The sequence below is a fragment of the Esox lucius genome, chromosome 2 (assembly GCF_011004845.1).
Source record: "Esox lucius isolate fEsoLuc1 chromosome 2, fEsoLuc1.pri, whole genome shotgun sequence".
NCBI lineage: Eukaryota > Metazoa > Chordata > Actinopteri > Esociformes > Esocidae > Esox > Esox lucius.
In genome coordinates this window covers 31,002,511-31,020,951 of record NC_047570.1, presented here as the reverse complement: position 1 = coordinate 31,020,951, position 18,441 = coordinate 31,002,511, and the positions used below count along the sequence as shown (strand labels likewise).

The 18,441-nt window shown below is 42.8% G+C and overlaps 1 protein-coding gene across 3 annotated transcripts in view; it reads left to right on the top strand.

Moving 5' to 3' along the window:
- elp4 (elongator acetyltransferase complex subunit 4) overlaps positions 1-18,441 on the top strand; it is a 68,845-nt gene that overhangs the window by 8,054 nt on the left and 42,350 nt on the right. For all 3 annotated transcript variants that reach the window (XM_010876159.4, XM_010876168.4, XM_010876150.4), the window contains exons 4-7: positions 3,683-3,814; positions 4,739-4,902; positions 12,658-12,742; positions 17,224-17,412. In XM_010876159.4, the coding sequence (XP_010874461.2) occupies positions 3,683-3,814; positions 4,739-4,902; positions 12,658-12,742; positions 17,224-17,412 (570 nt within the window). The remainder of the gene's footprint in view (positions 1-3,682; positions 3,815-4,738; positions 4,903-12,657; positions 12,743-17,223; positions 17,413-18,441) is intronic.

The following is an 18,441-nucleotide window of genomic DNA, read 5'->3' as shown; positions in this document are numbered from 1 at the left end:
GTGAAAATGACCAAATTAGGCCCAATTAGCCATTTTCCCTCCCCAGTGTCATGTAACTCGTTAGTGTTACAAGGTCTCAGGTGTGAATGGGGAGCAGGTGTGTTACATTTGGTGTCATCGCTCTCGCACTCCCTCATACTGGTCACTGGAAGTTCAACATGGCACCTCATGGCAAAGAACTCTGAGGATCTGAAAAAAAGAATTGTTGCTCTACATAAAGATGGCCTAGGCTATAAGAAGATTGCCAAGACCCTGAAACTGAGCTGCAGCAAGTTGGCCAAGACCATACAGCGGTTTATCAGGACAGGTTCCACTCAGAACAGGCCCCGCCCGCCATGGTTGACAAAAGAAGTTGAGTGCACATGCTCTGCGTCATATCCAGAGGTTGTCTTTGGGAAATAGACGTATGAGTGCTGCCAGCATTGCTGCAGAGGTTGAAGGGGTGGGGGATCAGCCTGTCAGTGCTCAGACCATACGCTGCACACTGCATCTAATTGGTCTGCATGGCTGTCGTCCCAGAAGGAAGCCTCTTCTAAACATGAAACACAAAACAGTTTGCTGAAGACAGGCAGACTAAGGACATGGATTACTGGAACCATGAACTTATTTCAGATGGTGTCAAGCGTTTGTGGCGGCAACCAGGTGAGGAGTATAAAGACAAGTGTGCCTTGCCTACAGTCAAGCATGGTGGTGGGAGTGTCATGGTCTGGGGCTGCATGAGTGCTGCCGGCACTGGGGAGCTACAGTTCATTGAGGGAACCATGAATGCAAACATGTACTGTGACCTACTGAAGCAGAGCATGATCTCCTCCCTTCGGAGACTGGGCTGCAGTGCAGTATTCCAACATGATAACGACCTCAAACACAACTCCAAGACGACCACTGCCTTGCTAATGAAGCTGAGGGTAAAGATGATGGACTGGCCAAGCATGTCTCCAGACCTAAACCCTATTGAGCATCTGTGGGGCATCCTCAAACGGAAGGTGGAGGAGCGCAAGGTCTCTAACATCCACCAGCTCTGTGATGTCGTCATGGAGGAGTGGAAGAGGACTCCAGTGGCAACCTGTGAAGCTCTGGCGAACTCCATGCCCAAGAGGGTTAAGGCAGTGCTCTAAAATGATGGTGGCCACACAAAATATTGACACTTTGGGCCCAATTTTGACATTTTTGTCGGTTTAGACATTAATGGCTGTGTGTTGTGTTATTTTGAGGGAACAGCAAATGTACACTGTTATACAAGCTGTACACTCACTACTTTACATTGTTGCAAAATGCTATTTTTTCAATGTTGTCACATGAAAAAATACTATCAAATATTTACAAAAATGTGAGGGGTGTACTAACTTTTGTGAGATTCTGTATATCTTTGTTATTTTAGTGTCACCAAAATGTCCACTGTCATCATGAATTCCTTTTCTCTTTTAAGTTGTATCAAGTTTAATGTGCTAAACCTTCTCCTATTGATATTTCAGTGAAATGTACTGTATATTACAAATGGCCATCCGCTGTCAGGATCTGACACTAAAACACTACAGTCTTTTTCACTGTAATTTAAATGTGTACCCAGATTCCTAGCATTGACTACATCCACTTTGTGACTGTATACATGATAAAATTGCATTGGCAGTTCTTTCTGTCTCTCTCTCTCTCTGTTGTAGCTTTTCATCTTATTTTATAACTATAACTTTTTAAATAACAATTTAAATGATATAAATACATTATGTTTTGTGTAATTTTTGTATATCTAGAGTATCCCAGGTGTTCAGGTGGTCTAAACAAGGTTAGAGTCTTTCGTAGCACAAGCGTAAAACTAGGTTATTGCCTTGACTGTGGTGCTATCTGACACGTGGCAGAGAAGCCCTATGGGTAATACAGTTGGCCAGCATCGTCTGTGGAGGGGGAGGCAGTCGTCAGCAGAGATGTTTTTTTCTTCTTTTTGTTCTACTACTCCCTAAGGCAGCATGAGCGCCCACAGAGCTAACAGGTTGTCAGGTGAGTGTTTGTCTTCACACGCATTGACTCACCTGACTTCCTGATTGGATGTGCAGCATCGGGAGGAAAAAAGAATGGCTTGGTATGGATGACTTGCAGGAAGCTTGCCACGATCTTGAACTGCACCCAATGCAATGGGAGTTGACCCAAGTGGATGGGGAAAAACTTTTAAAAGAATAAATAGGATTGAAGACATATAATGGATGATAAATTGATTATGAGTGAAGACGTGTGAAAATGTTAGAGAGGTAGAAATACACCCCTTAAATATTCACCCCTTAAATAATGACATTAATATATCTCTAATGTCATTGTTAATGGTGAAACATTAACATGTCTCTAATGGCATTGTTAACGGTTAGGGGTTAACATGTCTCTAATGCCATTGTTAATGATGAGAGGTTAACATATCTCTAATGCCATTGTTAATGGTTAGGGGTTAATATCGGTCTAATGCCATTGTTGATGGTGAGGGGTTAACGTCTTTAATGCCATTGTTAATGGTGAGGGGTTAACATGTCTCTAATGCCATTGTTAATGGTGTGGGGTTAACATGTCTCTAATGCCATTGTTAATGATGAGAGGTTAACATGTCTCTAATGCCATTGTTAATGGTGAGGGGCTAACATGTTTCTGAATACATCACTCTGAAGGGCTCCTGAGTTCCTGAAGCTGTTCAACACAACGGGAGGAGAGACCCTTCCATATTGATTCATAGTGGGAGGCGTCACAACATAGCCCTTCTTTACTTATCAAGTTTAAGAAGAGCAGGGAACCAATCTGATCTGATGTCATCAAATAATTTGGTTCCTTATTTCAGTTGCAGAAAATGGAAAATAAATCCCACACCGTTCAAACACAATCGTGTGGGTATTTTTTGAATGATATATCAGAACTTTTTGAAAAGACTAGCATTTGTGTGTTGTTTCAGTAAAGGCTTGAAATATTTTTTCCAGGAGGTGTCTTAGGCCAATGTCTGTCTTTAAACGTTCCTTGGTCCTCAGTTGAGCTATTTAGGCATCTCTATCAGTCTCACACTCTAGCACTCGAAGTCCCCCTTACTCGCTCTCTCTTTTCTTTGCCCTCATAATGACATTTCAGTATAATTGGTCTTTATTGGCATGGGAAACCTTTTGTTACATTGCCAAAGCTGATGGAAATAAAAAAGAACAATAGTAAATAATAACAACAATAGTTTTTGATCAGCTGTCTTTATCTAGCTCTCTTTAATTCCCTATCTTCTACTGGCTCTCTCTCTCTCCCCCCTACTTTGCATTATTTTCTCCCTGTGGCTTTATTAAACCTGTCTAGTCAGGTGTGTGTGTTAGACATGGCCCTTGGCCCCCAGGTTTCATCCTATTTGTAGCAGACACATTCAGCATTCAGAGAGCTGCGTCGTCAGTGTCCACTAATTGATTTAACTTCTGTGTGTCTCTGTCCTCGGGGGGGACATGCCTCCATTACTGACATCCCTGTTGTATGCCGGGTTCCTGTTCTATGGCACGTCGGGCTCTTGTAACACAATCAGACAAATCAGCGGTGTTGATTTGTATCATTTGCTTTCACTCTTTTCATACCGAATTTCCACAAAATCAAGCTGATGGACACTGAATTAAACAAGAACATGTATAAGCACTGCAGTTGTGAGTAAGATTCATGACGTACCGTCTCTGTTTTATGTAATCTGTAGGAGCTCCCCTCCCCAATCCTGGATGACATTGCCAGCCCCAAACCGGTTGAGAGCCAGACCAAGCCGTGTGATCCTGAGGGTCCAGACACCATGTCCATCGCCTGGCGTTACCAGAACCTGCCAAAAGTACAGGTGGGTGTTTTTTTAGTGTTTAGTCAGTCAGGGAATAGGGTCAGTGGTCTCTGCCACTAAATCAATCCGCTCCTAAACTCCTGTGTGGAATGAATGGGCCCTCTGCTGTGTTGGGGAACATTACTCACGCTTAGCTGCCTCTAGGTGGAGCCCTGTGATTCACACATACACCTGCCTAGCCTGGGGAAGCAGTGTACCCTGACTCCCTCCTCCCCTGTCCAGGCTGTAATCCATATTGCTATGTGGATTAACAGCAAAGTCCCTGGAGATCTCCCTCTGCTCGCCTATCCCCCCCTTCCCCACACTTCCAGAACCGGACTTCACCAACCAAACTGCCCCTAAGCCCTATCTGGAGGATTTCCATCCCAATGCACTTCCCAAAGTCTCCCTGTATTCCCCGTTCTCCCGACACACCTCACCCGCCTTCCCCGTTCAGTCACCCTACCCAATGAAGACACCAGATCAAAGGTGAGGTGGTCGGGGAGGGCCGGAACGCTAAGCGGGTCGCCCCCGCCTCCAAATAGAACATGAACCCCTGATCCTGCCTCCCCCAGAGGCTCCCCTCTGACCCCCCCCCCGTCTTGTCAGAAGAGGGGTACACGGGGGGCCCTAATCCAGATTAGTGGTAGATTAAGAGTCCATCTGACAATGGAGCCATTGGCAGCTTTCACTGTGAAGAGCGGGGCTATAGGACTCTTCCTTTCACCCTGGCGAAAACATCCGCCTTCTCTCCCTCAGAGCCCAGACAAGGCAGTTTTCACAGCTACAAGTAGAGAGTTATGTGGAAGTGTTATAAAGGCTTTGGATGTAGTAGTTGTTTAACTTCACTGGACATTTGTATTGGATTTAAAGAGGGCCTTGAAAACACCTGTGCGAATGCAGGTTCACTCCAAAACGTTCACACCAAATGTTCACATCCCCCAGACAGCCCTGGCCTCCTCGTCGAGATTTGGACACTACTACGATGTCTCCAAAACTATGGACCCTGAGATCTGTCAGGCGGCCAGGTGCCATGGCTTTTACCTTCCAGAACACTCCGCCACTGTGTCGTCATCGCCGGCACCTCCACCCACGGCCACCGGCCAGAGGTAACCCTTGAACTCTATCCCATCCTTATGCCGTCACGGTACTCAGTGTTATTGGCACATTGCCATATATGTCTGAGAGCACATAGTCGTAGTCTACAACTTGAGGAAACAACCGTAATCTAGTCACTCGAGAATGTCTACGCACCTATCGTCTTGAGACATGCTTTCTTAAAATGTTATTTAAAATGGATTGCTTTAGTTTCACTTACAGGTCTACATAACTGACTCCGCATTTTCAAATTGAATGACGTATTATGATTTATAACTAATTATGAGTTATGAAAGACTACATTTAGATAGTATTGATTGCAAATATTTTGATTCTCTAGTTATTCCAGGGTGAAAACAGCAGACATGCATTTAAAGTGTGAGGCCGTAGGACAACATACTTCATAATTTTATCATTGCTTAAGTTTAATAAATGTACTGGGGAATCATTAGTGGATAGCCTTTTTTTAAATATCTGATGTTTTTGAGAAGAATTAGATGATGAAGAAAATCTCAACAGCGCTTGGACAGCCATTTTGGTGTCTTGCAGGTTTTTATACGACCAATCTCTGTATTCTTTTTTAACATTGACTTTTGTCCATTAATATCTCTCTTCTAGCAAACACTTTATTGTTGATGACATGCATACCTGTAACACGATGCTGCCACCACAGTACTTGGCCTCTGTGGACATGTTTGCTCCAAGGCTGTTGAACAAGAATTTAGCAATTTTACAACTTGATCTAAGATGATTTCTCACCCTTTCAAGTCTGTGGTCTATGACCCTGTATTACATGGTTTAATTAAGCTTTAGGAATCATTACAAACATCAGCCGACTTGCCAACACAAGCTGTGAATCGGTGGATTTAAGCTGTGTAGATTTACTATCGCTTGACAACCAACTGACGGGAAGCAGCAACAAGGGCTTTTGCCTAACATTATTTGTGCTGTGAAGAGATGCAATCAAGACACAAGCAAAGAGACACTCTTGTTCTATCGTAGAAAACCTCCTCCCAAACACGGACACGCACCCACACAGGATTCTTCAGAACACTATCCGGTTTATGTGGCTTATTAACCACTGATAAAACCAATATAACAGCAGAGTCAGACTCCTTTCATCCTGAGCAGCCAAGTTAGGTTGTCAGGCTTAGGACAAGACTTTCAGAGGAGGAAAAGGCTTTGCTGGTGAATATATTTAAATGGAGAGAGGGAGTGTTTGCTGAGACTTTGTTTGTTTCATTCAACATTGGCTGTGCGATGCTGAGTCCGACACGCTTGGCAAACAGACCAGACTGGAGCAGAGAGGTTTTATAGAACCCCTCTGCTTTTATATCAGCAAACAAAAACCCTTTAACTCTGGACCCATTCAAACACATTAGTATGTTATTGTGTGTGTGTGTGTGTGTGTGTGTTTGTTTGTGTTTTTTAGGTGCTTGCAGTGTTTCCCCAATATTCCTTTAAGTTTGGATAAACACCTTGTTTATATGGTGGCCACCCTTCCAAAAATATATATGGTAATTTTAATATATGTGAAAATAATAATTATTCAACTTCAATGACAAATAGCAGTTATGAAGTATATAGAAAATATAGGTAAGCTACATTGAACAAAATTATAAACACATGCAACAGCAATTTTACTGAGTTACAATTCAGATGAGGAGATCAGTCAATTGAAATAAATTAATTATGCCCTGTATTAATTTCTGATTAGCCATCTTGATTTTTGTACATATGGACATTTTCAGTTATATTTTTTATTCAGGAAAGACAGGGCCAACCATTTACATGTTGCATATACGCTCACCTAAAGGATTATTAGGAACACCTGTTCAATTTCTCATGAATGCAATTATCTAATCAACCAATCACATGGCAGTTGCTTCAATGCATTTAGGGGTGTGGTCCTGGTCAAGACAATCTCCTGAACTCCAAACTGAATGTCAGAATGGGAAAGAAAGGTGATTTAAGCAATTTTGAGTGTGGCATGGTTGTTGGTGCCAGACGGGCCGCTCTGAGTATTTCACAATCTGCTCAGTTACTGGGATTTTCACGCACAACCATTTCTAGGGTTTACAAAGAATGGTGTGAAAAGGGAAAAACATCCAGTATGCCGCAGTCCTGTGGGTGAAAATGCCTTGTTGATGTAAGAGGTCAGAGGAGAATGGGCCGACTGATTCAAGCTGATAGAAGAGCTACTTTGACTGAAATAACCACTCATTACAACCGAGGTATGCAGCAAGGCATTTGTGAAGCCACAACACGCACAACCTTGAGGCGGATGGGCTACAACAGCAGAAGACCCCACCGGGTACCACTCATCTCCACTACAAATAGGAAAAAGAGGCTAAAATTTGCACGAGCTCACCAAAATTGGACAGTTGAAGACTGGAAGAATGTTGCCTGGTCTGATGAGTCTCGATTTCTGTTGAGACATTCAGATGGTAGAGTCAGAATTTGACGTAAACAGAATGAGAACATGGATCCATCATGCCTTATTACCACTGTGCAGGCTGGTGGTGGTGGTGGTGTAATGGTGTGGGGGATGTTTTCTTGGCACACATTATGGCCCCTTAGTACCAATTGGGCATTGTTTAAATGCCACGGCCTACCTGAGCATTGTTTCTGACCATGTCCATCCCTTTATGACCACCATGTACCCATCCTCTGATGGCTACTTCCAGCAGGATAATGCACCATGTCACAAAGCTCGAATAATTTCAAATTGGTTTCTTCAACATGACAATGAGTTCACTGTACTGAAATGGCCCCCACAGTCACCAGATCTCAACTCAATAGAGCATCTTTGGGATGTGGTGGAACGGGATCAATATGGTCCAACATTTCTAAAGAATGCTTTCAGCACCTTGTTGAATCAATGCCACGTAGAATTAAGGCAGTTCTGAAGGCGAAAGGGGGTCAAACACAGTATTAGTATGGTGTTCCTAATAATCCTTTAGGTGAGTGTATATTTATTTATATATATATATATATATATATATATATATATATATATATATATATATATATAAAGTGCCCTCCACCCTTGGCAAAGACAAGTAAAAATGGCTATAAATAGTTTAATAATTTTTTTTCTTGCCTTATAATTCTTTTTCATTAATGAAAGGTTGACTTTTGTTCCTATTTTGAGTCTAAGGTCAAGCTGATGAACAACTATAACATTTCATCCTGCTATTTTGTTTTTGCCAAGGTATCCATTAATTATGGAGGGAAATGTATTTATACTGCTAACAGTACTGCATAGAACTGCTAAATGACAAGAGACAGTGATTTTTTTTTGCAGCTCTGCCACCAAATGTGTGCAAATTTCCTAGTTGCCATGAAACTTCAATAAAAGGCAGCCCTGCTGAAAAAGCCTCACAGAAATCTTTACAATGCCCTGTGGCAAAGTGATAATTAGCACTGAATCCTTTGAAGAGATTGGTCAAAGACAAACATGGAAAAAAATCCAAAGGGATTTTGTTTTTCATGGAAGGGAAAAAAGTGTTTAACATTTTTCCAAAACTGGTGTAAGAGGAATACATCTGAAGTGTTTGGTTGGAGACTCTTCTCCCTGTTCCTCTACAAACAGGGGGTATAAAAAGTCTACACAACCCTGTTAAAATGCCAGGTTCTTGTGATGAATGAGACAAAGAGAAATCATGTCAGAACTTTTTCCACTTTTAATGTGACCTATAATGTGAACAATTCAATTGAAAAACTGAAATCTTTGAAGGGAAGAAATTGAAAATTAAAAACTCACAATAACCTGGATGCATAAGTGTGCATACCGTTAAACTAATACTTTGTTGAGGCACCTTTTAATTTTATTACAGCACTCAGTCTTTTTGGGTAGGAGTTTTTGGGGATGTCACATCTTAACGTGGCAATATTTGCCCACTCTTCTTTGCAAAGAGCTTCAAATCTGTCAGATTGCAAGGACATCTCCCTGTGCACAGCCCTCTTCAGATCACCCCACAGATGTTCAATTGTACTCAGGACTGGGCTCTGGCTGGGCCATTCCAAAACGTTAATCTTCTTCTGGTGAAGCCATGCTTTTGTGGAATGGGATGTGTGCTTTGGGTCGTTGTCATGGTAAAAGGTGAACTTCATCTTCAGCTTTCTAACGGACGCCTGAAGGTTTTGTGCCAAAATTACCTGGTATTTGGAACTGTTCATAATTCCCTCCACCCTGACTAAGGTCCCGGTTCCAGCTGAAGAAAAACAGCCCCAAAGCATGATACTGCTTCACTGTGGGTATGGTGTTCTTTGAGTGATGTGCAGTGTTGTTTTTGCAACAAACATTCCTTTTGGAATTATGGGCAAAAGGTTCAACCTTGGTTTCATCAGACCAAAACACATTGTCCCATGTGCTTTTGGGGGACTTGATGTTTGTTTTTACAAACTTCAGCCCGGGCTTGGATGTTTTTCTCTATAAGAAAAGTATTCCGTCTTGCCACCCTACCCCATAGCTCATTCATATGAAGAATACGGGAGATTGTTGTCACATGTAGCACACAGCCAGTACTGGCCAGAAATTCCTGCAGTTCCTTTAATGTTGCTGTATGCCTCTTGGAAGCCTCTCTGACCAGTTTTCTTCTCGTCGTTTCATCAATTTTGGAAGGAGGTCCAGTTCTTGGTAATGTCTCATTTATACCACTGTGTTCCATGGTATATCTAATGCTTTGGAAATTATTTTGTACCCTTCTCCTGACTGATATCTTTCAACAATGAGATCCCTCTGATGCTTTGAAAGCTCTCTGCGGACCTTGGCTTTTGCTCTGAGATGCAACTAAGAAAATGTCAGGAAAATCCTACTAGAACAGCTGAACTTTATTTGTAATTAATCAGAGTAACTTTAAATGATGGCAGGTGTGAAATAACTTCTATTTAACATGAGTTTGAATGTGATTGGTTATTTCTGAACACATCCACATCCCCAGTTATAAGAGGGTGTGCACACTTTTGCAACCAGGTTATTGTAAGGTTTTTATTTTTCCTCCTTGAAGATTTTTTTGTTTTTCTATTGTATTTTTCACATTATAGGTCACATTAAAAGTGGAAAAAGTTCTGACATGATTTCTCTTTGTCTCATTCTTTTACATCACAATAATTTGGCATTTTCACAGGGGTGTGTAGACTTTTTATATCCACTGTATAACTCTTGTAGTGTAAAAACACATCCTTGTTTGGTGGGTCGGTAATGAAGACTCTTAACTGTGACATTGGCATCATTGTGGCACTGCCCACCATGCCCTCTGAATAGGGCATTGATCTGCTAAACCACATGACGGCTTGTCAGCAGGACTCCACACCTGCACTGCATCTCTCTCTCTCACGCACACACACCCACACACTCACACATACACACATACACACACAGCCTCAAGCCTCCCCTCACCACCCCATGTTGCCACCCTGGCTTTTAAATTGCTCCATTTCACTCACTGGCATAATTGGCACAAATTGCTCTCTAGGTGATACAGACCCTGTTGTTTAAGACCAAGCCACCCCCACAATCTCTTCCCAGTGTAGGAGGAGGGAGCTAGCATTGAGCTAATGTGGCTTCTCTGAATATGATACTAATTAGCTCTCGCACTAACCCCTGCGGCTAAGCACCTAGCCCTCAGCATCACCTGAATGGAGGGCCACCACTGGGGGCAGTCAAAGCACAGCGCCCTCAAACCCAATCGCCTCCAGGTGGAGGAAGTTGCATACGCACCAAACCTATTTCTCTCAGATTTTGTGCACATATTTGCTAACATCCGTTTTAGTGTGCATTACTCCTTTATCAAGAGAATCCATCCACCTTACAGGTTTGGTATGTGAAGATTTTTAAACAGCATGATCAGTACACAGGTGCACCTTGTGCTGGGGAAAATACAAGGCCACTGTCAAGTGTGCAGTTTTGTCACACAAACACAATGCGAAAGATGTGTCGAGCTTTAAAGGAACATACAGATGGCATGTCGACTGCAGGAATGTCCACCAGAGTTGTTCCCAGAGAACGTTATGTGACTTTCTCTACCAACAAAGTGCCCCCACTATTGTTTTACTTGGCAGTATGTCCAACAGGCCTCACAACCATAAACCACATTTAACCACACAAGCCCAGGACCTCCAGTTATAGGATCAACTGAGAGCAGCCACCCGGATAGCTGATGGAACCGCAAGTTTGCACAACACAATAATTACTGAACCAACTGTCAGAACCGTCTGGAGGAAGCTCATCTGCATACCTGTCATCCTCACAAAGGTCTTGAATGCAGTTTGGGTCACAAGGGTCTGTACACAATTCCTGGAAGCAGAAAATGGCCCAGTATGGCCTGTATACTCACCCGACATGTCTCAGAGCATGTCTGGAATTACCCTGATCGCCTTATGAATGTATTCCAGTTGAGTGATTTCCTTATATAAACTGTAACTCAGTAAAATCTTTGAAACTGGAGCGTGATGGATTTATAAAGTAAAGTATGGATTTATATTTTTTTTAGCTTTCATTTGCTGGCCAGTGTAGTTAGCAATGGGACATTCAGGGGACAGTTGTCGTTTATATGTGCTGTTAGGAGCAGGTAAGGATTCCTGTATCATATGACGGTGTTAACGTTGCTCTGGCCATGAGGTGGGTACACGGTTGACTTGGCAGGAGGTTGTGTTAGGGTTGTTGGTGGTTATTAAGGAGTGGCAGGGATCTATTGTGAGTGAGTTGTGTCCCTTGTCAATGGTGCACATTTTACCCTTCATTAACCATTCAACACTGTGCCCGTCCAATCGGAACTAGCACCCCATTAAATAGCTTTATTTCAGCTGTGTGTGTGTGTGTGTGTGTGTGTGTGTGTGTGTGTGTGTGTGTGTGTGTGTGTGTGTGTGTGTGTGTGTGCGTGTGTGTGTGTCAACGCACCTCAAAACGGACCCTCAGGGAGCTGACAGGCGACCAGTCACGTTTTAATTTCATCAACTGAATAAATTAATTGATTCTCTTGATGAGGCTCTTCCATTATTTTCATCTGCTCTGGTGGTTCTTGAAAAGCCTCGTCAGGGGGATTTGGTTCAGGTAGAACAGTCAAATCCTCTTTAGTGTGCCTTGGAATACAGATGTGGCCAATTATAATGTTAATGTTAGACACCTTTGCACTGTTGGTAAATAATTCACAATTACATTTTACACTGCAGAATCTGTTTTGTTTTTCTTAAGTTTAAAGCAATGAACATTATAAATGAAATAATAATGACATGGACACATCGAAAGTGGATCCAGAGCTAGCGCTTGATTACACAGCCAAGCAAATAAAACAACCCCTAACACAATAAAAAAATGTTTTTACCTGGAATGGTAAAAATAAAGTGTTCTGGAGTGTCCTGATCACATCCAAATCTTATGGCTTGAGCTGAAAGCAGCATTAAGTAGGATCCTCTTACACATTAAAGAGTTGGAGAAGTGGGCCAAATGGTAGATAGAAATGTATGGGACCCTGTAACTAAACAAAATTATGGCTACAAAAAGTATTTGTTGGTTGCCATCTTGGCAGTTGCAAGCACGTGACATTTTTGTCCATGTCATTTATTATTCTCAAAATTAAACTGAAATGAACAATCCTATTTTCAATTCAGTGAATTTTGGAAAACAGATTCTTCAAGATTCTGAAACTTGGAGGGTTGCGACACTATTCTTTCATTCGTTCAGTGTTTTGTTTATGATTTTGGAAAACGCTAAACGCTGTCTCATCTTTTCGCACGTCTCTTCCTCCTCCACCCGTCTCCAGCCCAATGCCTGAGGCCTATGTCGCACTGCTGAAGAATCTCCAGGAAGTCATCCACAGGGAAGGTTTTGATGGCTCCCTACCCCAGGTAGGTACATATAACAACCCATGATCTGCTAAGTACTGCACTCCAAACCAATAGTACTCATCTCTTACCCTAACTACTACCCTCTTACTCCTTACCTGTAATACTCATATCTAATAACCTAATTATTACTCTCTTACTCCAAACCCATAGTACTCATATCTAATATCGTAACAATTACCCTCTTACAGTGTCCGAAAATTTACTTTTTGGCTGACCTGCCAAGGAGACTGGTAGATGAAAAAATCCACTAGCCAAGCATATTATTTACTGGCTAAAATAATAATTTCTGTTTGTGTCATGTATAAATTAATTTCAGAACATTTCATTGAGATAATAAGGTATTATGTTGAATACAAACTTTTTAGTTTCTTCTTTTATCTTTAGCATTCTGGCCACACAAAACAACTTGTCACCACAGCCTCAGCATCATACCAGCCTCTTGAAACTACTTCCTTTCCATCCCTCTAATTCTCACAAAATGTTATTTTTCTATGTGATGCTACAAACATGTTTTTTTATGTATTGCAATAGCGTCATCCCTTTATATCAGTCTCTCTTCCTTGCCAACTTAACATTATTTGACAATACCTATTTAACATCATTCCCTACTAACCTAAGTACTCCCCCTCAATGAATCATTCTTTAAAACTGTTCATGAATAACACAATCCCTCTCCAAACCTAATGAGCAAAAGCAAATTAACAACAATAACATCAAAAATCTTATTTTATTTTTATTAGAAAGGTTCTCTACATTAACTTACTTAAGCTCTAACCACTTCTCAATGTGCACCACCTTATAATATACTTTACCTTATATAATTTATCATTTAAACAGTCATTTTCTATATTTATATTTTATATATTACCCCACACAACCCAGACTTTTATTTTGGAGGCAAAATAGGAAAACTGGAGGTCTTATTGCTGCTGTCGAATCTCTTATGTTGCCTGCATGCCATTGAAGGTATCCAGTTGTAACGGTTAGCTAGCTTCTTACCTTGGGGTGTCGCTGAGACGATGGCTACCTTTATATCAATGTGACAGCCACTTACTGACAATTCAACACAAAAGTGCGCATGCACGGACTCAACCAGTTACTTTTCTCTGCCTTCACTAGCTAGTTTGATACTCTTAACGTGCAGGACGCTGTTGCTCTGCGCGGATGCTCGAACGATAGTAAACTGTGCGCGATGGAAAATGCGAAAAACTTGGTTAACAAAATAAAATCATATGTCATACAAATATTCTTATTTATATTTTTATGTTGCGCCGCATCACAACTCAGTTGCGCCGCTCTCAGCTGATCTGATTACAATAAGGGGGAAACTTTGGGTACAAACATGTACCCGCCAGTGAGGCTGATAGCCTTCTGAGAATTTGGCGCTTGTCGCGTGTTAATTGCGGACCTTTCCCTCTTACTCCAAACCCATTTTTTTTATTATGTTAACGTTTTAAAAAGACTGTAAAATCACTTAGCATAACATTTTTATTTAAATAAGTGTTAATACATTTTTATTTAAATAAATGTTAATGAATTTTTATTTAAATAAATGTAAACGTTTCTCAGTGCAGTGTAGGGTCTGAACGTTTTTCTATGAACGTTTTTACCAAAGTTTAGATTTCCCTAATATTTCATTGAAGATCAAGCTCTTTTTGTGCTGAGTTGTGGTCATTTTGGAGTGTGGAAATTCTTCATTAGAATTATTCTCATTATTTTCTGTCCCCTGACCATCCCCTCTGCCAGAACTGGTCCTGCGGCTGAATGTAATCCCTGTAGACTGTACCCAGCCCTCTACTCCAACAATCCATGCCTAACAGCTGTCTCTCTCAACCTACCTAACCCCCCCCTCTCACCTGACATGGATGAGTTCATCAGTGTGTTGTAATGGGGATTCAGCAGCTGTGCAGACAGGTGTGTGTGTGTCTGTGTGTGTCTTTACCTTTTGACCCACATCTTAGTTTTTAATAATCATTCCTCCTCTTCAGAGTGTCAGAAATGTCCCTGGCCTGTCTGTCTGTATCAACCTCTCTGTTTTAGTTGTTCCACTGTGGTGTGTGGATCTGTGGAGGGAGGATGGTGTGTGTGTTTTATCTCACTGTCTCTGTATGTTTGTGTTTGTGCATGTCTGTGCGGGTTCTCTCAGTGAGAGTGTGTGTGTTTGTTTTGTTTTGTTCATTGTGTGACCCCTCTGCTCCTCACCTGGAGCCACCTCTCAGTCAGTCACATGTGGGACCGCCCCCCTCCACCTGACCCCCCCCCTCCACCCGACCCCCCTCCACCTGACCCAGCACTGTCTCTCATAGGTCGGATCATGCGCTGACATCATCAAAGTGCTGTTATCAGAGCGGAGAAATGCAGCAGGCACAAAGGAACAGGGAATGAACACAAGAATGTCCAGTAAGGACATATGTGTGTGTGTGTGTGTGTGTGTGCGTGCATACTCCTGCTCATGACTCTGATGCTGGCTACAGTTACCAGTCTTCCAGTAAGGCCCTACATGTTGCTAGTTATTTGTTACCTTTCTGGCTTGGCTGTCAGTTGTTCCTGCATGTGGTGGTAAGGTGTGGTTGTATGTTGGGGCTCTGATTGTTGGGCTTGTGCTTTGTTTTGGCACTGTTCCCTGACTGCCTGTTGGAGTCATCCTGAGCCTCTCTGTTCTCCTAGTCAGCATTAAATCAGACCTAGCAGCCCCTCCACCCTCTTAGGAAAACATAGACACCTTGGTTACCCAATTCTACACAGCAACAACAATACCTTTTATGTTTAGTATATGGATAGTAGGACAGGTTTTCTGGCCTGGTAATTTATACATTCAACAACAATGTTGTTTTTCTGTATGTTTATTGTTTCTGTGTAACTCCAAAATAGGTGTTCTCTTTGACAGTGGAGGACTGTTTGTTTCCCACGATTTGTGGTTGTCATAAAAAGGGGAATTCCTTTTCATGTCAATATCAAATGAAGTATATTAGGCAACATTGCTTGACTTTTCCCAATTTTGGGGTTGTAATTTGATAATGGGGTTGCAATTCGTTCATAGATCCCCAAGCAGCTGCTTAATGCTTTTTTCTTCTTACATGTGTCTCTAACTTTGAAATGGTTTATACTATAACCCCATTCCTGAAATGTATTTTTTCTGTCAGAACCCTTCTGTTTCCCTTTAGATCCATTCTGATGATCATGCTGTTATTTACACCTTCTGTTTTCTGGCTTTCCAAACCATACTCAAATCATACTTCCTTCAGATAGACATGTAATACAATAATAATAAGTCTGTCTGAATGTATGTTTGACAGATTGTGAGCTCCAATTAATGAAGAGGATGTTGGTTGAATGACCAAGTTTGTCAGGAAGAGGGAGAGGAGTGTGACACACTTGAGAATGTGTGAGACCAGCAGGGGAAACTCACAGTAACAATGAGGTTTATTTATCTTAGATTGTCTCTGTGTGGATACAAACCCTGGCCCTAGCTTATAGAAGGGGGAGAGAGGGAGAGAAAGACAAGGGGATATGAAGGGAAAGAGGGAGGGATGTGGCGAGGGGGAGGGTGAAAGTGATGGAGGGAGAGAGAGATTGGTGGGGGAGAAATTGAGAGCAGTGGGAGAGAAGTATGAGGTAGAGGGAGGGAGGAGGGCGGGGAGAGGAGGGCGGGGGGAGGAATGTGTGTGATTTTAATGTGAGATCAGGTCGGGGGGGACAGAGGGGGAGAGAGGTGATGAGAAGAAAGAATAGCAGATTGAGAGAAGGGACAGAGAATTAGGGAAGGAGGTGATGAGGAGAAAGTGTGCTGGTATGTTAGAGAAAAGAGAGACTGAGAAAAAGCGAAGCACCTAACAAGTAAGGGACAGATCATTGGTTAAATGCAGAGGATAAAACATTACACACAGCTTTTGGAAGCCCACTGCATTATACCAATACTAATGTTCCGCCACTGTTCATCTCTTGTTTTTTTGAGGGTGGGAAAGAGTTTGGGGTAGCATTCTGCCCCTCCACCCACCACAGCTCCCTATGGTCCCCCATTGGCCGGCAAGCCTCGTTCTGGTGCCAAGAATGTGCTGGCACTTCTGGGTGGCGGCCATATTGGAAGCCTGTCTGACAGGTCCATTGTGTCCATGTCAGATGGCCTCTGTGATTGGGCAGTTGTTGTCCAATCACGTTTGGCGGCTGTGTTCTGATGATCTGTGCTGGTGAACAGTCTCTGTTAGTCTCAGTTAACTGTTCACTTCCTACCACAACAACACCAGTTTTGTAAACCACCCCCCAAAGACATGTTACAAACTGATATAACGTCTTCTCTCTGGCCCAGTGTTCAGTCAAAATGCAGTGAAATCTGTTAAACTTCAGATTGTAAAGTGTTGGTAAGAAATGCGATGAACATACAGATTTTAACAACATAAAAGGAGACCTTAAACTCACTGACACATCCTGACTCAGTGAATTATATTTCCCTCTTTGTGTCTCTCTGTCTCCCTGTCTTCCAGACAAAGTCACGGAACGTCCTACGTATCGGGCTACACTCGCTCGGCTCCGCCCTGTGGGGTGACGACCTGTGTTGTCGCGACAACCCCAGTCACGGCCACGCCCTCACCACCCTTCTCTATGGCTTGCGGGCCCTGCTAAGGTCATCACTCTCCGTTGCCCTGGTTACGGTGCCCTCACACCTCATCCAGGTAAGTGTGTGTGTGTGGATGCGTGCGTGCGTGTGTGCCTGCGTGCGTGCGTGTGCATCCGTGTGCGTGTGTGCATGTGCGTGCGTGTGCGTGGGTGGGTCACACATGGTACCTATTACAGCCCAGACATCTTATTCTAAGAGTCATAATGTGTTACCTACCATTTCCAATGAGTGTTCATTTCTTTTCGATTACTGTAAGCTATTACTTGTACAGATTGTCAGTAGTGCCGTTAACAGAGGTCAACCCACTAGAGAGCAGTGTCACCAGGTTTAGAGTGGATGACTGAACTGTATCAACACAGCCACTGGGGAGAGATGGAACGAGACCGAGCCGGGTCTCATAGCCGTGCTGACGTTAGACAGAATTCACACAGAGCCAGGTGGAGCCCCGAATAGCCACTTATTCCCTATGGGTCGTGGTCAGGGAAGGGCACTAGGCAGGAAATAGGATATCATTTGGAACACAGAGCATTGAACCGTCTCCCTGTGCAAAGGAGGAGCTGGGAGGTGCTGTGTGAAGACAGTGGTGGAAGAGGAGGCGTTGGAGAGTAGCCCTGAGCCCATGGCCTTCATCACTGTGGTTTGATCATGAGGATGCAGCGTGTGTGTTGGTGGTTTTGGTCACGTCTGTGTGTTAAGTACGACGGCGGAGGTGGCTCTGGAAAACGCAGGGCAGAGAGGACTGAGACCACGTGGAACCTTCTTGACAGAGCCTCAGTGGGCGGAGCCTGGCCGATCTTCTGAGGCGTTCCACATCCAGCCCTCACTGGAAATGTCAGCGCCACGACTTGCCTTGTTTCTGATCACCGTTAGAAAGCTGGATTGAGTGAAAAGACGAGGTCTGGGACAACTATCATCTCTTCCCAAGCTAGATTTGGGTTTGATCATTTTGTCGTTGGTCGTGAGTGTTTATGTATGTCAAGCTTGTTACTTTTTATGTAAAATGGTTGAACGACAGGCGGTTCGTACAGAACAGGTTTGTTTTACCAGTCCTGGATAGTACTAGCACCACAGTCATATCGTTCTG